The 17,145-nt window shown below is 31.7% G+C and overlaps 3 protein-coding genes across 3 annotated transcripts in view; 1 reads left to right on the top strand and 2 right to left on the bottom strand.

Annotated features, from left to right (window-relative positions):
* Positions 1 to 17,145, bottom strand: part of LOC133336309 (uncharacterized) — a 424,576-nt gene that overhangs the window by 252,211 nt on the left and 155,220 nt on the right. The gene's annotated exons all lie outside the window — the stretch shown is intronic.
* Positions 742 to 9,251, bottom strand: LOC133336296 (tafazzin). Its single transcript, XM_061544579.1, has 5 exons — positions 8,894 to 9,251; positions 1,544 to 1,672; positions 1,371 to 1,478; positions 915 to 1,303; positions 742 to 847 (listed from the first exon to the last, which is right to left on the bottom strand). Exons 1-5 carry the CDS (start codon positions 9,249 to 9,251, stop codon positions 803 to 805), a joined length of 1,029 nt encoding a protein of 342 aa, XP_061400563.1. The 3' UTR covers positions 742 to 802.
* On the top strand, positions 14,464 to 16,564 carry LOC133336295 (uncharacterized). The gene is made up of 4 exons (XM_061544577.1): positions 14,464 to 14,475; positions 15,457 to 16,224; positions 16,279 to 16,408; positions 16,479 to 16,564. The coding sequence occupies exons 1-4, from the start codon at positions 14,464 to 14,466 to the stop codon at positions 16,562 to 16,564; spliced, it is 996 nt and encodes a 331-aa protein (XP_061400561.1).

The following is a 17,145-nucleotide window of genomic DNA, read 5'->3' as shown; positions in this document are numbered from 1 at the left end:
AAAACTACCAATTCCATGAGAATGACAACCAAAATATCAAAATACCGAAAATGACAGGAGAAAAGGCTGTCTGAATACCGAATAGTAAGGCTATACCAATACGGAAATCTATGTTAAAATATTTGGTAGGCAGATTTGACACCCAATGTGAATACAATATACCAACATCAATTGTTTTGAAACCCTATACAAACGATTTCTTGTGGCAATTTTCGCACGTATGCAAATCTGCTGATTACGCAGATTTTTTTTTTAACCAACACACCAATTAAAAACAAGAGTAGTGTTTTTTTCGTTTTCATTGCTACATTTCATTGAAATTATTTACAATTTTTTTGGGGTTTTATTTAATAAATATAACAAGTATAGTTTTGCTGACCACAGTAAGCTTACAATAATTAAAAATACAAAAAAAGAATAACAGACATTATTTAAATTGTATAAAATATATGTATGTAATTTGCAATAAATATGCAATTATTACTTTACTAGACAGACAATTAGGCATATCAACACACACAGAGAATGAAAATAAAAAATAAAACTTAAATCAAAGTCAACTTCTTTTTTCGAATGTCAATATGGCAAAGGAAACAAATGCTTCGTTCGATTCATTTCTTATTCGTTTATACTTTTCATGTTTTTCTCTTTTTTGTTATAGCTATGTAGTTACTTTTTATTGGATCTATTAGCTGATTTGTGAAACAACAGATATTGGTTGATAGGCGACATGGCTTACATTTAAATTACCAATTACTATTAGCAAAATGAAGAGTAGAACAAACGATATTGACTTAAGACACTAGTTACGTTTTTTGTGTAGTTCTTCGGTTTCTAAGCGTAAATGCTGTAATAAAAAAGGATACTATGACAAACAATCGTCTTCATATTTATATTCCATATATTCAACTTACGTGGAAAACTTCTTGGATTTTATCGGTTATTAATTTTCTAGCCTCCGGTTCGGGCACCCCTCTACATTTCATGTCATCGATGAAATCATTCAAATCTATGGGCTTTCCAATGTTGAGGGTAACCTTTTTTCCCCATTTCAGGATATAGGGTTCAACATTGGGCAATACTTCATCCATACCCTCATGCCACATGGGCAATATGATGGGTACCCGGGGCGATTCGTATATAATACGACCAACACCCCATTTCAAACGCATTTCCTCTTTTGTCATGTTCACCTTACCCTCGGGAAACACATGTACCCAATGTCCTTGCTGGGCTTTTTGTATGCACAGATTAACGGCATCTTGATAGACACCAATACCGCGTATTACCGGTATACATTTTCCTATGGAATCAAATACAAAACTATGATCTAACAATGATTGTTTTACATAAAAGATTTAAACACCTACCGAACATAAAGAACAGTGAATGATATTTGTTCGTAAAACATATATCATGGGCAGCCATGGACCAACGAATTTTAAAGGTATTACAGACATAGCGTATTGGCAGGACACCTAAATAAGCAAAAAACACCAAACTTATTATCATTTAATGCATTTTAATCAACTCAAATACCTACCCCATAGACCGGGATCATCAAAGCACGAATGATGATTTGATACTGTAACTAAGGGTACACCTGTCGGTCTTTTTGTTACGGCTTCTATCAGTCTTTCTTTGTTGTAAACGCGTGTTTTATTCATAAAAACTGTGGAAAATAAAAATAACATTTTTTTTTTAATAATGTTGTTTGTGAATTGTTGTTATGGCTTATGGGTGTAATGGAATGAAAAGCAAAACCAAAAATGGGCAAAAAAGCAGAGATTTATAGTACGTTTACATTTAACCGGATTTCGTTAACCCAGTGGATTTCAATTGTCAATTCCTTTGCATATATGTCAAATAAATCCTCATAAAGTAGGTTAACCCGGTAAAAAGTTATAATGTATATGCCGTTTTAGAAATATTTATGAGGAAAGTACTATCAGAAATGTATGTAAATCTATGTCTAAATCGGATAATAAATTCGCTTCATATGAGATTTACAAATAATATTCACACTTTGTTTCGAGGGTATCAGAAGGAGTGGGTCGACAGATTTCATCTACTGACCTAGTATATGTTTTGTAAATATATTAGTATATTACAAATTTGGACAAACGCCTATTTTAATATTTGAAAAAAAAAATATATATTTTTGAAAAAAAAAATATTTTTTAAAAATCTACGCATATTCCACGCCTTTTTTAGTCCTTAAAAATATTTTTTAAAAATCCACGTATATTCCTTAAAAATATTTTTTAAAAATCCACGTATATTCCTTAAAAATATTTTTTAAAAATCCACGTATATTCCTTAAAAATATTTTTTAAAAATCCACGTATATTCCACGCCTTTCTTAGTCCGTTAAAAATATTTTTTTTAAACCACGCCTTGTTTTAGTCCTTGAAAAAATATCTTACTTAATGCACGCCTTACTTGGGGCCTTAAAAAGATGTTTTTAAAAAAATTCACTCTTTTTTAGACCTTAAAAAATTAAAAATCCGCCAATGTTAGTCTTTGAAAATAATATTTTAAAAAAATCCAGGTCTATTTTATTGGTTGAAAAAATATTTTTAAAAATGAAGGACTATTTTAGTCCTTAAAAAATCTTCAAAAACCTCCTTTTATATTTAATAAACAAGAATATCAACATGTCCTTACTCAGTCTCTCACTCTACAGTAAATAAAATTCATAACAATAAAAAAAAAACAGACCGGACACACTTAAATGAAAGAAAACGAAAAAAAAAACAAAAAGAAACGTGTCAGCGAGAGTTGACCCCATTAGACGATTGTCGTAAAATGCTTTAGAATGGCGCCAAATAGTTTAGAATATTTAGCGTAACGCTACATAACTACTATGTACACATATAAATATATTTATTTCCTCCAAACTCACACACATATGTACATGGTGGTGATGTACAAATGTCGTTGGCTATAATGTACAAATACTTTGAATTTCAAAGTGTCGTCTTCGTCGTCATGGTCGTATAAACTTCAAATTGATATGATGTCACTTCATATTAAAGTTGCCGTTTCATTGAAACATTATCCTTAACAAAGACATCATGTGAGCCACAAATGTTGATGGCAGGACCCAGTAACAAACAATAGGGATAAATACAAATAATGTTTATGAGTCACAAGTGACAGCCATGTGAATCAGTCAAGGTTTTCTTTTTAGTCGTCCGCAACAGATACAGAGGCTTAATTATTGTACTTAATATTTTACAAGACACATACTTAAACGTGGAAAGCAATTAATCTCAATCTTACTCGTAACTACAATAAAAAATAAAACTTATATTAAAGTCTTCCGCATACCTTGCATGTTTTGCATTATCTTTTGCATGTAATTCTTTATTATTTTGTTCATTTCTTTTTTGAATATCAGCTGATTTGCGATTTGTCAACATTTTTTTTCCAGACTTTTCCATAGGCATTCATAACGAACATTACCTACATTATAATGTGTCTAGCTAACTACTACTCCCGACTAACATCATCATCGTCATCAAATATCATTTTATTAAGATCAATTAAGAAACCCCAAAAGAAAAAGAAAAAAATAGAAGAGACACAATACCACCAACCACAAAAAAACGATACAAATGCTGTCACACTACAGATTTGATAATAGAATAAAAAAGGGAAAATAGAATCAACATAGGCCAGAAATAGATTCTTTCAAGTTCAATTACAAACAATTGCTAAATGTTATTTATGACACGTTTGAGTGTGTGTGTAGCGTGCTTGCATACTGTATTGGGCAAAAGTGTGAATAAATTATGATATGTAAATTTAAAAATATTAAAAAAATTAAAATCCAGGCCTTTAATTTTGTAAAAAATCTTAGAAAAAATCCACGACTTTATAAGTTCCTGAATAGTTCTTGAAAAAAATATTTTTAAAAAATACAGGCCTATTTGAATCATTGATTTTTTTTTTTAATCCTAGCCTATATTAAAACCAGTAAGGAAAGTAGTAAAGTCGGACGGGGAGGACTATATGATACCCTTCACCACTATGGGTATATTAAACAGGACAATGAACATAAAATTGGATGAACTAAAATATGTGATATTTATCTAAATGTGAATGGACTTAGATCAATCCATAAGCATGTCATTCGTTTGTTACAATGTGACTAATGTATGTAAATCGACTTCAAACAAATATCAATAGGACATCCGTTGGATTTCAACGAAACTTGTAACATCAATCAATCGATAATATGTACGGGAGCTATATCTAAATCTCAACCGATTTTCACCAAACTCAGCAAACATCATTCCGGACTCAATTCAGTACGCTGTGCCAAATTTCGTGCAAATCGAAAGATAAAATCGGACGAAACTATATATGGGAGCTATATCTAGATCTGAACCGATTTTCACGAAACTTGGCAGTCATCACTCTAGGCTCAATTCAGTACGTTATGCCAAACTTAGTGCAGATCGAATGATATATAGGGACTTTGGTGTATCATTAACATTAAATCGGACGAAAATATATATGGGAGCTATATCTAAATCTGGACCGATTTTCACGAAACTTGGCAGAATCATTAAATTCAGTACACTATGCCAAATTTGGTGCAAATCGAAAGATATATAGGGACTTTGATGCACCATTTACATTAAATCGGGCGAAACTATATATGGGAGCTATATCTAAATCTGGACCGATTTTCACGAAACGTGCAAATCGAAAGCGACTTTGGTGCACCATTTACATGAAAACGGGCGAAAATATATATGGGAGCTATAACTAAATCTGAACCGATTTTCCCAATTTCAATAGGGTTCGTCCTTGGGCCAAATTAGTGCCCTGTGCCAAATTTCATTCAAATCGGATAATAAATGCGACCTGTACTTTGTTCACAAAAATACATGGACGGACGGACATGCGTAAATCAGTTCAGAAAGAGATTCTATGCATTTTCTCAAAAGGAACCATGGGTCTATCTCCATTCCTTTTGCCCGTTACAAACACATGCACAAAGACGTAATACCCTGTACCACGGTGTGGTGAAGGGTATAAATATTAAAAAAAAATCCCCGACCATTGTTAGTCCGTGAAAAAATCAACGCCTATTTTAGTTTTCGAAAAAAAATATATTTTTAGACAATCCAGGCGTATTTGAAAATTGTGCTAATTTTAAAAATTAATTTAAAAAAAAACCTTAGCTAATAATGCTAAACCCAGCTAGGGATTTTCTTCCAACATCACAATCTTCAAGATTTTGGGGGTCTCGATTGGTTCAAGATTTTAGTGCTGCACAGTGTTATTAATAAATAATATTATTTGCGACACTATGTTCTTACACAAGTCTATATATTAATATAGATATGTATTTGTATATTTCCACTTTTGATTTTAAATGACTGACAGTGTTGCAAATAAGTGGGTGTACAAAAATTAAATGAAAATATTAAATTATATACTCTTTAAATAATATTAAAAAAATAATCTCAAGGACTAACAAAAGGCGTGGATTTTTTAAACATATTTTGTCAAGTACTAACAAAAGACGTGGATTAAAAAAATCATCGACTAAAATATTTTTTCAAAGACTTGATTTTTTTTAATCCACGTCTTTTGTTAGTACTTGACAAAATATGTTTAAAAAATCCACGCCTTTTGTTAGTCCTTGAGATTATTTTTTTAATATTATTTATAGAGTACATAATTTAATATTTTCATTTCATTTAATTTCATTTTTGTACACCCACTTATTTGCAACACTGTCAGTCATTTAAAATCAAAAGTGGAAATATACAAATACATATCTATATTAATATATAGACTTGTGTAAGAACATAGTGTCGCAAATAATATTATTTATTAATAACACTGTGCAGCACTAAAATCTTGAACCAATCGAGACCCCCAAAATCTTGAAGATTGTGATGGTGGAAGAAAATCCCTAGCTGGGTTTAGCATTATTAGCTAAGGTTTTTTTTTTAAATTAATTTTTAAAATTAGCACAATTTTCAAATAATACGTACGTATTATTGAGTCTATATCTCGTGAACTATTTGAAATATTGCTTTTCTCTCTTAAGCAATATTTTTCCTCTTAGTTAGATCTAAAAATTTTCTCTTGAGACAAAATCAATGAAACAACACCATCATACTGAAAATAGCACAACTGCAAAAAAATTAAAATTTCGACATACTTTTTCCATGTTTAATTTTTACTTCAATTTTGTACCTATTTATTGAAAAAAGCATAGCAATTTTTATTTCTATAAACATACAATTGGGAGTGAATTTCTTTGGTTCATCTTGATGAATTTGTGAGGCTATAACTATGTGAAGGAGTCAACCAATGAAATCGGGGTTTTAAGAAAAGTTGTTTGATTTGCTATTGGCTATCTTCTTGTCATATACTGTTTGGCCGAGTCAGTAGCAGTTTCTGAAAAAAGTGTGAAAAACATGGAAAAAGTATGTCTAAATTTTAATTTTTTGCAGTTGTGCTATTTTCAGTATGATGGTGTTGTTTTATTGGTTTTATCTCAAGAGAAAATTTTTAGATCTAATTAAGAGGAAAAATATTGCTTAAGAGAGAAAAGCAATATTTCGAATAGTTCACGAGATATAGACTCAATAATAAGTACGTATTATTCAAAAATTGTGCTAAAATCCGCCCCAGTCGAATATTTTAAAAATGAATTTAAAAAAACCTTAGCTAATAATGCAAAACCCAGCTAGGAATTTTCTTCCACCATTACAAGCTTCAAGATTTTGGGGGTCTCGATTGGTTCAAGATTTTAAAGTTGAAAAATGTGTCACTGTGTAATTACAACTATTAGGTAGCAGCAGCAGCAGAGAGAGAGGAAGAATAAACAAATACAAAAATATAAATATATTTAGAAAACACTAGATGAGAGTGGATCAAAATTTGTTTATGTTTGACATATGTAAACAATGAAAATACACAACCCTAACCTAATCCACCTATATGCTGCAATGAGAAAAAAAGGTGCATCAATGATGATGATTTTAACAGAGATATGACGATATGACATTTGGTATGGTAAAGAGATAATTTATCTGTTATGTCAATGACTCAAAAACACATAAATACTCGTATAAAATTTATAATGTGTAATTTTATTTTATTTGTTTTGTGTACATTCGTACCCCGCCGACCATACACATTTTGTGCAAGGTCATTATAGCGCATATTGCAAAAAAACAACAACAAAAAGAAAACGCATATTAATATGAAATTATTTAAATTATATAGGGCTCAAAAGTCTGTTAGCTAGTTATAAATAATTAATGAATATTTAGAAAAAATAAGCAGAATAGTTAAGTAGAATAAAAAACTCACTTTGAAATGCTGATACTAAATACGTTTTTTTATTTTTATAATTATAATTTAAATGCAGTGTCTTACTGAAGAAGCTTAGTGGCTGTGCAAAACAATTCAAGACCACAGCGGGTTTACAAAAAAAAAATATATATATATGACCTCTCTAACATTTAAAATTGTTTAAATTGTTTAAATCGAACCTAGTGGGACAGACTACTGCTGCCTATGTGAAGATTAAATGGAAACAGTTGATCATGTTTTAGGTACGTCATGATTACTAGCAAGAAACCACAAATGATCGGTATATATGAAATAGAAACCCTGACAAGAAATACTGCCGAACTTAATAAAATAAAATCTCAAAAACTTCCGATCAATTGCCCTTCACCAATTTTACTTAACAAGTCAGGATGAATGTAACCACATACACAAAACACATCAGCCATCAAAACGGCGTTTAGAATAGTTATTGAGGCTTCATTTTTATAAAAATCCTTTTTTGGACATTTTTAAAGCATATTTTTTTGAAAAGAAGTGAGGATTTTGAAAACATAATTTGCTCAAGGACCAAAGAAACGTGGAATTTTTAGAAGGCGTGGATTTTAGAAATATTTTTTCGAGGACTTTAAGAAGTGTTGGACTTTGAAGTATATTTTCCAAAGACTATATCAAGGCGTGGATTGTAAAAATATTTTTTTTTCTTTCAAGGACTCTAAAAATGGGGTTTGTTTAAGGACTCTAAGATGGGATTTTAGAAATATTTTTTCAAGGACTCTAAGTAGGCGTGGAGTTTTAAAAATATTTTTTCGGTCACTCTAAGAAGTCCTCGACATTTAAAAATATATAGGCCTGGATTTTAAAAAATATTTGTTCATAGAATACAAACAATTCTTTCTCATCTGTCTCTCAGCCCAAAGGAAAAATAAGAATCAAATATATTTAAATACTGAAGACGAAGCGTATCGTTCCAGTTCTGCATGTACATCCCTTTTTTAAAAAAAATGCTTAAGCCCACTCTTTGCCGTTCCTCTGTAGTAGATCTTATATTACAGTAGGCTGTATGAACGTTTTGAAAATAAGGCTTAATAAATTAAATTCGGTACAATCGACCGTGAGTGTCCACTTGGAAAATAATTTTCAGAGAATAAATCCTATATTGGTTAGTTTCTTCATTTAACTGCCATTCAGAGACTGTATAACTTTTCGAAATGATTTCGATATAAAATCAACATGTAGCACTATTTGTGAGCGAAGAAGAAATATTGCACACAATAATATTTTTTTTCATTGTAACCTTTGTTGTTTTCGCGTCTACACATTTCCAATAATTTGGGACAAGCAACAGTTTTAATATTGCTTCAATTATATAAGCAAAAAAACAAACACAAAAAAGCGTATGAATCTACAGCAATATAATATGTTATATGTTTGCTATTACAATTCCCTCCACAATATCCCTGCATGTATTTTCATATATTGGGTGATGTTACTGCTGAAATTGTGATGACAAAGAATGAGTAATGAAGTTAGTATTTTTTATTTTGTTTTTGTTTTTGCTTACCTAGAACAAATTTGCTAAATAATCCTACAGCAAGTATTGCCAGTTGACTACAAATATACCATAGCTTTGAAGGTGTCCTTAGGCCCTTAAAAACCCAATCGATGTTATATGGTATGTGGACTTGGGGTTGGGTTGTATTAGAAGTTACTGGTGTTGCTGCTCCTGTTCCTGCTGTTGATGGTGGCATTTGGTGTGACTGTGAGGAGGAATTTTGTGAATGCTGTTTATGCTGCATTTGTAACTGTTGTTGTTGCTGCTGTTGATACGTCTTGGTATCTCTGGAGTATGGAGAAAATACTGTTGCTGCTGCGGATGATGAAGACTTTAGGGATGATTCGATGGTAGCAGTCGAATTCATTTGGGATTTTAATTGATTATTACCCACTTGCTGCTGCTGATGTTCCTGTTGTTGTTGCTGCTGTTGTTGTTCAGCAATATATTTTTGGGAGTGATTTTGCTGGACGTGGTACTACGGGCGGAGGTTGTATTATTACATGAAATTCCATTAAATTGGGTTTTATTCTTTGTTAATACAACATTTGATGTTTTTTCAAGCCTCTTGTTTTTGTTTTTTTTTTTTTATTTAAATATTGTTTTGATAAAAAAAATTGTTCTTTTTTCGTTTGCTGTTTTCTATTATGTCCCTCTCTATGGGAACTTACAAAAAGCTGACAGTATAGACTAGTTTGCTGAGAGTTCTACACTAATACAAACACTACTCTTCTTTTGTTGGTGGTTTCTTTAAATTCGTATGCATTTTCCTCATTAGATAGAAAACTAACAAAAAGGATAGACAGAGAAAGAGAGAAACTTCTTGTGAACAATAGAGCAAACACACAGACAATGCTGAGAGTAATTCACATCATCATCAGAATCGTCACACGTTGACGTTGAAAACAAGGAAACAAATCATGTTCTGTTACACTTGGCGGTTATGCGCATTCCATATTTATTGTCATTTGCCATTTGACGGACGCAACGTCACTTGTGCGAATTTAACAAACACAGAGAAGGATACAACCAAGGAGTGAATAACAACGTGCGAGAGAGAATATTTCAACTCTCTCATATTATTATTATTTCAGGAAGGAAGTGAAAACGTCAATGCTACTTGAAAGGAAATTCGTCAATATGCACCAAATGTTGTTACTCATACGTTTAGTGGTACCATTCACGAATCTCGCGCGACTTTTTAGCCTTCAGTTTTAATATTGTAAAATATGTAATTAATTTGTGTGTTGGGTTTTATTTAGTGCCAGGTGAAATGCTATTAATTCATTTAGAAATAAATTTTATCACAATTATTTTTCTTTTAGCTTTTTTATCAATTTAATTCTAATTTACAAATTTTTTCTATATATTTTTTTTATTTTTTACATAACCGCGTTAGAAGCTATAACCGTACGGTGGGACATTGTGGCAATAACTGAGAGCTTGCAACACAAAATTCAACTGATGACCAACTGAGTCTGACGACCATTTTTGAGTTTGCTCACTGAATGTAAATTGTGTGTGAGTGTGTATCAAATAGCAGCAAATTGTTTTATTCTCATATTTTGAAAACGTTTTTATATCTCATCATCATCAATGCGAATGTGAATATTATTTGAAAAATATATATTTTAATTAAAAAGAGTGTAAATTCGTAACTATTCAAATGTGAGACGGCAAATGGATAGAATAAGCACAGTATTATTTATAAGTTTCTAATCCACATTGAAATAATAAGGGAAAAATAGTAAGCAAAGGACCAATGTCGGATGTAGTCGACTATGATACCCTATGATACCCTACTCTATTTTGGGTGTATTTAAGAGCTGTTCTAATTCCACATTTAATTCGTAAGCCCATGGATTTTTTGTTTCAATCGGTCAAATATGGGGATTTGGTGAGCTATTTATAAAAAATTGTATAAATATACGTGAACCATATCTAAATTTGAACCAGGGTAACGCAAACTTGACACAATTCATACTAGGTTCATATGTACAATATCCTTTTTATAGAATAGACATAGCATAGGACCATTGAAATGGAATCGGAAGAAATTAACAGTGTACATAGATATTTGAACTGAATTAAAACAACCCATACACATACCAATCTGAAATTTATGAAAAATTTAATTTAATGTCAATGCTCCATTTAGACTAAATCGGAGGAAATTATATATGGGTGCTATATCTAAATCTGAACCGATTCCAGCGATTCCAGTACGCTGTGTAAAATTTTGTGCCAATCGGCCTAAATTTGACTCTTCGGTGATCCATTTACATAAAATCGGACGAAACTATATAGGAAAGCTATATCTAAATCTGAACCGATTCCAACAAAACTATGCATACATTAATCTGGACCTAATTCAGTACTCTGTGCGAAATGTTGTCTCAATCGGGCCAATATTGGCAGTTTGGTGCACCATTTACATAAAATCGGACGAAACTATATATGGAAACTATATCTAGATCTGAACCGATTTCAACAAAACTTGACACACATCAGTCTAGATCTAAGTCAGTACTCTGTGCAAAATATTGTCTCAATCGGACCAATATTGGCAGTTTGGTGCATTATTTACATAACATCGGATGAAACTGTATATGGGAGCTATATCTAAATCTGAACCGATTTTTCCCAATTTCAATAGGGTTCGTCCATGGGCCAAATTAGTGACCTGTGCCAAATTTCATTCAAATCGGATAATAAATGCGACCTGTACTTTGTTCACAAAAATACATGGACGGAAGGACAGACGGACATGCATAAATCGAATCGAAAGTGATTCTATGCATATTATCAAAAGGAACCATAGGACTATCTTGATTCCTTTTGCCTGTTACAAACATATGCAAAAAGACATAATACCCTGTACCACAGTGTGGTGAAGGGTATAAAAAATTAAGTGTAAAATCTAAAAACAAATCTCCCCAATTTCCATAGCTATCGTCAATAAAAAAGAGGAATTCTAAATGTCATCATACATCCTTAATAAATACTTTTACAAAAATGCATAGGGGTATATGTTTGGTGTGCTTGTTGCGGTGGCAGCTTTTGGTCGAAGCCTTCTTTCGAGTAAATCCGATGCATATAATTATTGATGATAAATGTGAGAGGATATACAGGTATGTTCTTGATCTTGTATTGGATTGTAAGGAATATGAAAATATCCGCCTACAAATCCACAGCGACACTTTTCATCACTTGACAATAGAAATGTAAGGTAAAACCCTATAAAACGGCAGCTTCCGATTTTCAATATTTTGGTACGTTGGACAAGTTATCCAACTATATTGGATGTAATTTAATATTTTGCGTTCTAATTTTTTCATCAAAAGTTGTGGCAATTTAGTATTTCTTGTTCCCAGTGGCTTACAAATTATCTTTTCAAAAGACTTTTTTCCATTACATCGATAGATTTTCCTTCAAAAAGTGCCTCAGCCTTATATTTTTTGCAGAAATCTCACCAATTTTAAATTTGCTTTATATTCAGCGGTTTATTAAAGTAAACAATCACAATAAAAAAATATTTCTGTGTTTAAGAACTTAGATATTTTAAAAGAAAAAAATCTATAAAAGAAATGTCTGTATACACTCATAGCTATAAATAATTTCAACAATAGATCGGGTTTATAAACCGATCTTTAGCCTATTACGTAGATACCTCAGTGCAATGCGATTTTTTCCAGTCACATTAAACTGGTTTATTTTATATTTATTTTTAGTGGATGGAAAAACACCAGTTACTAATATCGCTTTTTAATCATTCCAAGCCATTGAATAGCAGTAGTATTTGAAAAAATAAGTTTCATAGTGCAAAACTTAAAGATTTAATAAGTCCCCATTAAATTTAATTTTAAAATATTGTTTACTCCAACATTCACGTGTTCTAGTTGTCAATGGCAAATACAAAATGCGCCAATTTCAAAACGTGTTACAGTGAAATTATACGTTACACACTATGCCACACACATTTCAATATTCAAATTGAATGAATTTCAAGACATTTGCAGTTGAGTGTAGGATAGCAACAACATACCACCACAAAAAAAAACAAAACGATGGACCTTCACTTTTTATATTGAAAATAATGCATTTGGTAACAAAAAATGCAGGGTGACCTATATTTGAAATCTCAATACTCTCTTTATATCCTTTAAAGAGAAAAAATTTTCATAATTTCTCTTCCTAACTCAAACGAAAAAAAAAACAAAGGAAATATTGGCAAAAAACAAATAAGAAATAGAACCCATGATATAACATAAAAATAAATAAGAAAACAAAATTAAAAATTGTCAACACTTACCGGTATGCATCGCAAATAAAGGCCCAAGGTTGGCCTGCTGCTGGATACATTAAATCCATTGATTTTTGTGACATTCCTGCAGATACTCAACATGTTTGCTGGTAATTTCCTAAGGCTTTAGGTTTTCAAGGGAATAATGCGATATGTTGTGGTTGCTTTGAAAAACAGCCAAGGTATTTTTTTTTTGTTTTTTTGGATCTTACGACGAAAACACGCCACCGCCACCAATGACACTAATTTTTTATGCACTCTTTAGGTCGTCTTGAGCAATCACAGCGCATGTCATGCGTTTATGCTAAAATAATAACATAAATTAATGTTTTTTTCGGTTTACTTCCTTAAAAACGCTTATGTAAATTAAACAAAACAAAAAATATTTAAATTGTTGCAAAAACTAAAAAAAAAGAAAACTATTTCAGTGGAACAGCTGATTGATGCAATGTTTGTTTTTTTTTTTGTATAATTTATATTATTTTACATGTTATGTATGTATTAACTAAATTTTACAAAATCAACAAAAAATAAACTTTTCGACAACGTACTTTGCTGTGATTTATTTACTTTTATTAAAAATTTATTGATTTATTGATTGTATCACACTCGGCACAGCACAACACTTGGACGCGTTGACAGTTATATTTTCGTCTTCTTCTAATATTTGTTTACCATGTAATCCAATGCAAAATGGTAACATAGGTAACAGTTATAGTTGGGTTTACACATACTGAATTTATAAGTTACTACTTCAAGATTTGTAACTATTAAAAAATTTCAATCACATTTAGGGAACACAAAAGTGGACTTTTGTTACTAGAAAAATTTGATCAACTAAACCATTTATAAAAACTAAATTTTTGTTGTTGAAAAGAAATATTTCATTCGGAATTAATGGACTGCGAATCAATTAAAAATGTCGTTCAGATCGGCCAAAACGAAGACTGAATTATGAGGTGACATTCAAATAACATAAAATCGATATGGAGACTTTGACATGCAAATTTTTGCAAGGAAGTTTTGACATCCAGTGATAACGTATTATGTAACTGTCATTGGCCTTTTTGGCTTTGTTGCAAAATCAAAAAACAAACAAAATTAAAGAATAAAAATAAATAAATACTGAATATTGGGGTTACATAGTCATACCCTGAATCTTAAGCGCATATATAAATTTTTGATAGAGAGATTTTTCTAACCATGAGAATCCAAAATAAAAAATGACATCCAATTTGATAGAACTTGACTAATTACCGAAATTTCAATATCAAACATGTGTAACAAAGTATGTGCAAAACTCCATCCTAAATGTTGTGTTCTCTACTTTTATTCCAACAGACAGACAGCCGGATATGGCTAAAACTTTATCTTATAATCTTCACCATGAGATAAACACTCAAAATACCGCTTGATAGGGACCTTTTTATTGAGTCTATGTCATTAGGAATTATCTGCTAGTTGGTTGTTTATCCTCTTAGAAAACGGAATATCAAATTACGAACACTCTAGTAAGGCTAGGAACTTGAACATACCAAAAAAGTTTATAATTCAAAAACTCGAAATCTAAAATTATGGTTCCTTAAACGGCATTTACATTTGTTAACCCAAATTGCTTTTTATATGTCCGGGTTAACCTTCTAATGTATATGCCGTTTTAAACCGCATTTACATTTGAACTTTTTACCGGGTTAACCTACTTCATGAGGATTTATTTTTTTCATTTTTTTTCCAATCCAGAATCCTAAATGACGGAAAATTCTATTAAAAAATGCAGCTAAAATGTTAAATACATCGAACATGGGAAGGCAGCTGCATCACCGAAGCTATGTCAAGAAATAGATCTACATTTTCTGCGTAGATGTTTTTCCAGCCTTCTTAAAGTCGAATTACTGTGTCCTTTATTTCGGAAAATACAGCTGAAAATCATTATATGGCGACAATGGAACATAGCATATATCTAATATTGAAATCTTGTAAGATATTTTTTTTAATTTGAATTGTTTCTAATCATCAGATATAATACCACATATCAAGACTGTTTGCAGCTATCAACCTGTATGTCATTGCATTCTTCAAAATAAGAAGAATCCAGTGTACACAAACTAGTGTCATTGCATGCTAAATAAGAAGAAGCCTCCTTTGTGTACAATTTCTCCTCTAAGGAGAATAAAAACAAAACAAAAAAATGTTTTTGGTAAATTTAAAACATTTTTAATATTTCATAATCGTTCTTCCGCTAATCTATATACCATCTCTTTTTAAACAGTTTTGGAATCGGCAGACGGCATCGGCCCGCGAGTCTGCTTTGCGTACTAGAGAACGTTTGGATCAACGTTTCGTCGACAAACTGGATAAACTTCATAATGGAGCTTGGAATACTGGTGTCGTCTCAAAGGAAGACCTACAGGAGGCCTATCGTAAATCTCGTGAAATTGAACAGAATCCCAATCGGGTTAATATGTGGTATACCTTCGGCATAATGGCTTCGGTAATGTTACTGACACCCCTCTTCTACAATTTGTTAACTTTCCTAATTGGTGTCAAATGTTTTCTACCCAATAATCATTTGGTTTGGGAAGCGACTCGACCTATAAGTGATTGTGGATTTTGTCGGGGTGTTGAGGGTCCGTTGATATTAAAGAATATGACACGAGAGGAATTTGCACCTTATGCCTATTCATCGCTACCGATTGTTATTAAAAATGCTGTAAGTCATTGGCCGGCTAGTAAGTTGTTAAATTTACAACTGCTAAAAGATATCTATGAACGTTATCCCGAATCGTTGGATGAGAATTGTCATTTTTTAAGTTTACATTCGGATTTGAAATCGATTCGAGATGTTTTCAATATGCCAGCAGAAAGAGCAAATTTAAGTACAGGTTCTACTTGGTATGTGGGATGGAGTAATTGTTATGGTCCCGTCCTGGAGGATTTGCGTAAACTCTATGGTCGACCACATTTCCTGCCAGCCGATGCAGAAATGTCCAATACAGATTATATATTTTTAGGTTATGAACAGGGAGCATATATGCATGTAAGTTGAAGATAACTCTATAAAATATTTCTTTAACTAATAATAACATTGCAGTTGGATTACATACATCGTCTAATGTGGCAGGCCCAATTGAAAGGCAATAAAAGCTGGATTTTAGCCCCCACACCGGAATGTGATCATGTGTGTCAATCATTTTCGTTTAATGTGGAACCAGGAGATGCAGGTTAGCTACTCTCTTTGCATATGTATACCAATATTATTACAATGATTAATTTCGAAATTGTATTTTATAGTTTTGGTTGACACTCGTGTCTGGTATCATGGTACTTCCATTGCCAAAGGCCAATTTACTTTAACGATTCAATCGGAATACGGTTAAAAGTTGTTTATTCCAAACAGAGCTCATTTTGTTGTTGTTGTATTTTAGACTGATATACTAAAAGTATCCACTGCACAGTTTTTTCTTTTGTATCCCACATATACTTTTAAAAATTAATACTAATTGTATTTGAAATAAATATTGCAAATATTAACTGTTTAATCAAAAAATAAAATTTAGAATTTTCTTATTCGAATGGGTTTTTTATCTAAAACAAATTGGTTAGTTAAATATTTGCTGAAATGTTTTACTTAAAATGGGATATCTGTCCACGTTTCGGTATGGACACCCAAATTGATTTTATATGTGATTTCTCATGTGATGGCAAATCATCCTATAAACCTACATAGTCCTCATACAATGGTAACGCGTCACCATTGGTATGTTTAAGATTCTATTCCAATTTTTCTACCTATGAGTCTATAGTTTTCCTTTTATTTTTATTGGACGCAATTAATCTTGGGGTAGCCCCAATCGAATTTAAGTATATTGAATGACCACCTAATGTTAAATGGTGTAAAAAGATTTTTAAGCATATGAACTTCCTTACCTGTGTTATATGCCCGCACACAAAATCTGGT

This window comes from Musca vetustissima, unplaced genomic scaffold (genome assembly GCF_032173495.1).
Source record: "Musca vetustissima isolate MV318-11 ecotype Yass unplaced genomic scaffold, APGP_CSIRO_Mvet_v1 utg2253, whole genome shotgun sequence".
Taxonomy (NCBI): Eukaryota; Metazoa; Arthropoda; class Insecta; order Diptera; family Muscidae; genus Musca; species Musca vetustissima.
Note: the sequence above shows the minus strand (reverse complement) of the source record. Positions and strands in the feature narration are given on the sequence as shown.

Coding starts and splice junctions, on each gene's coding strand:
- LOC133336295 (XM_061544577.1), top strand. Junction 16,225..16,278: donor AACAGGGAGCATATATGCAT/GTAAGTTGAAGA, acceptor ATAACATTGCAG/TTGGATTACATACATCGTCT. Junction 16,409..16,478: donor TGTGGAACCAGGAGATGCAG/GTTAGCTACTCT, acceptor TGTATTTTATAG/TTTTGGTTGACACTCGTGTC.
- LOC133336296 (XM_061544579.1), bottom strand. CDS start 9,251: ATGAATTCGACTGCTACCATCGAATCATCCCTAAAGTCTTCATCATCC. Junction 1,673..8,893: donor ATTTAGCAAATTTGTTCTAG/GTAAGCAAAAAC, acceptor TATTTTCCACAG/TTTTTATGAATAAAACACGC. Junction 1,304..1,370: donor TTCACTGTTCTTTATGTTCG/GTAGGTGTTTAA, acceptor TTGATTCCATAG/GAAAATGTATACCGGTAATA.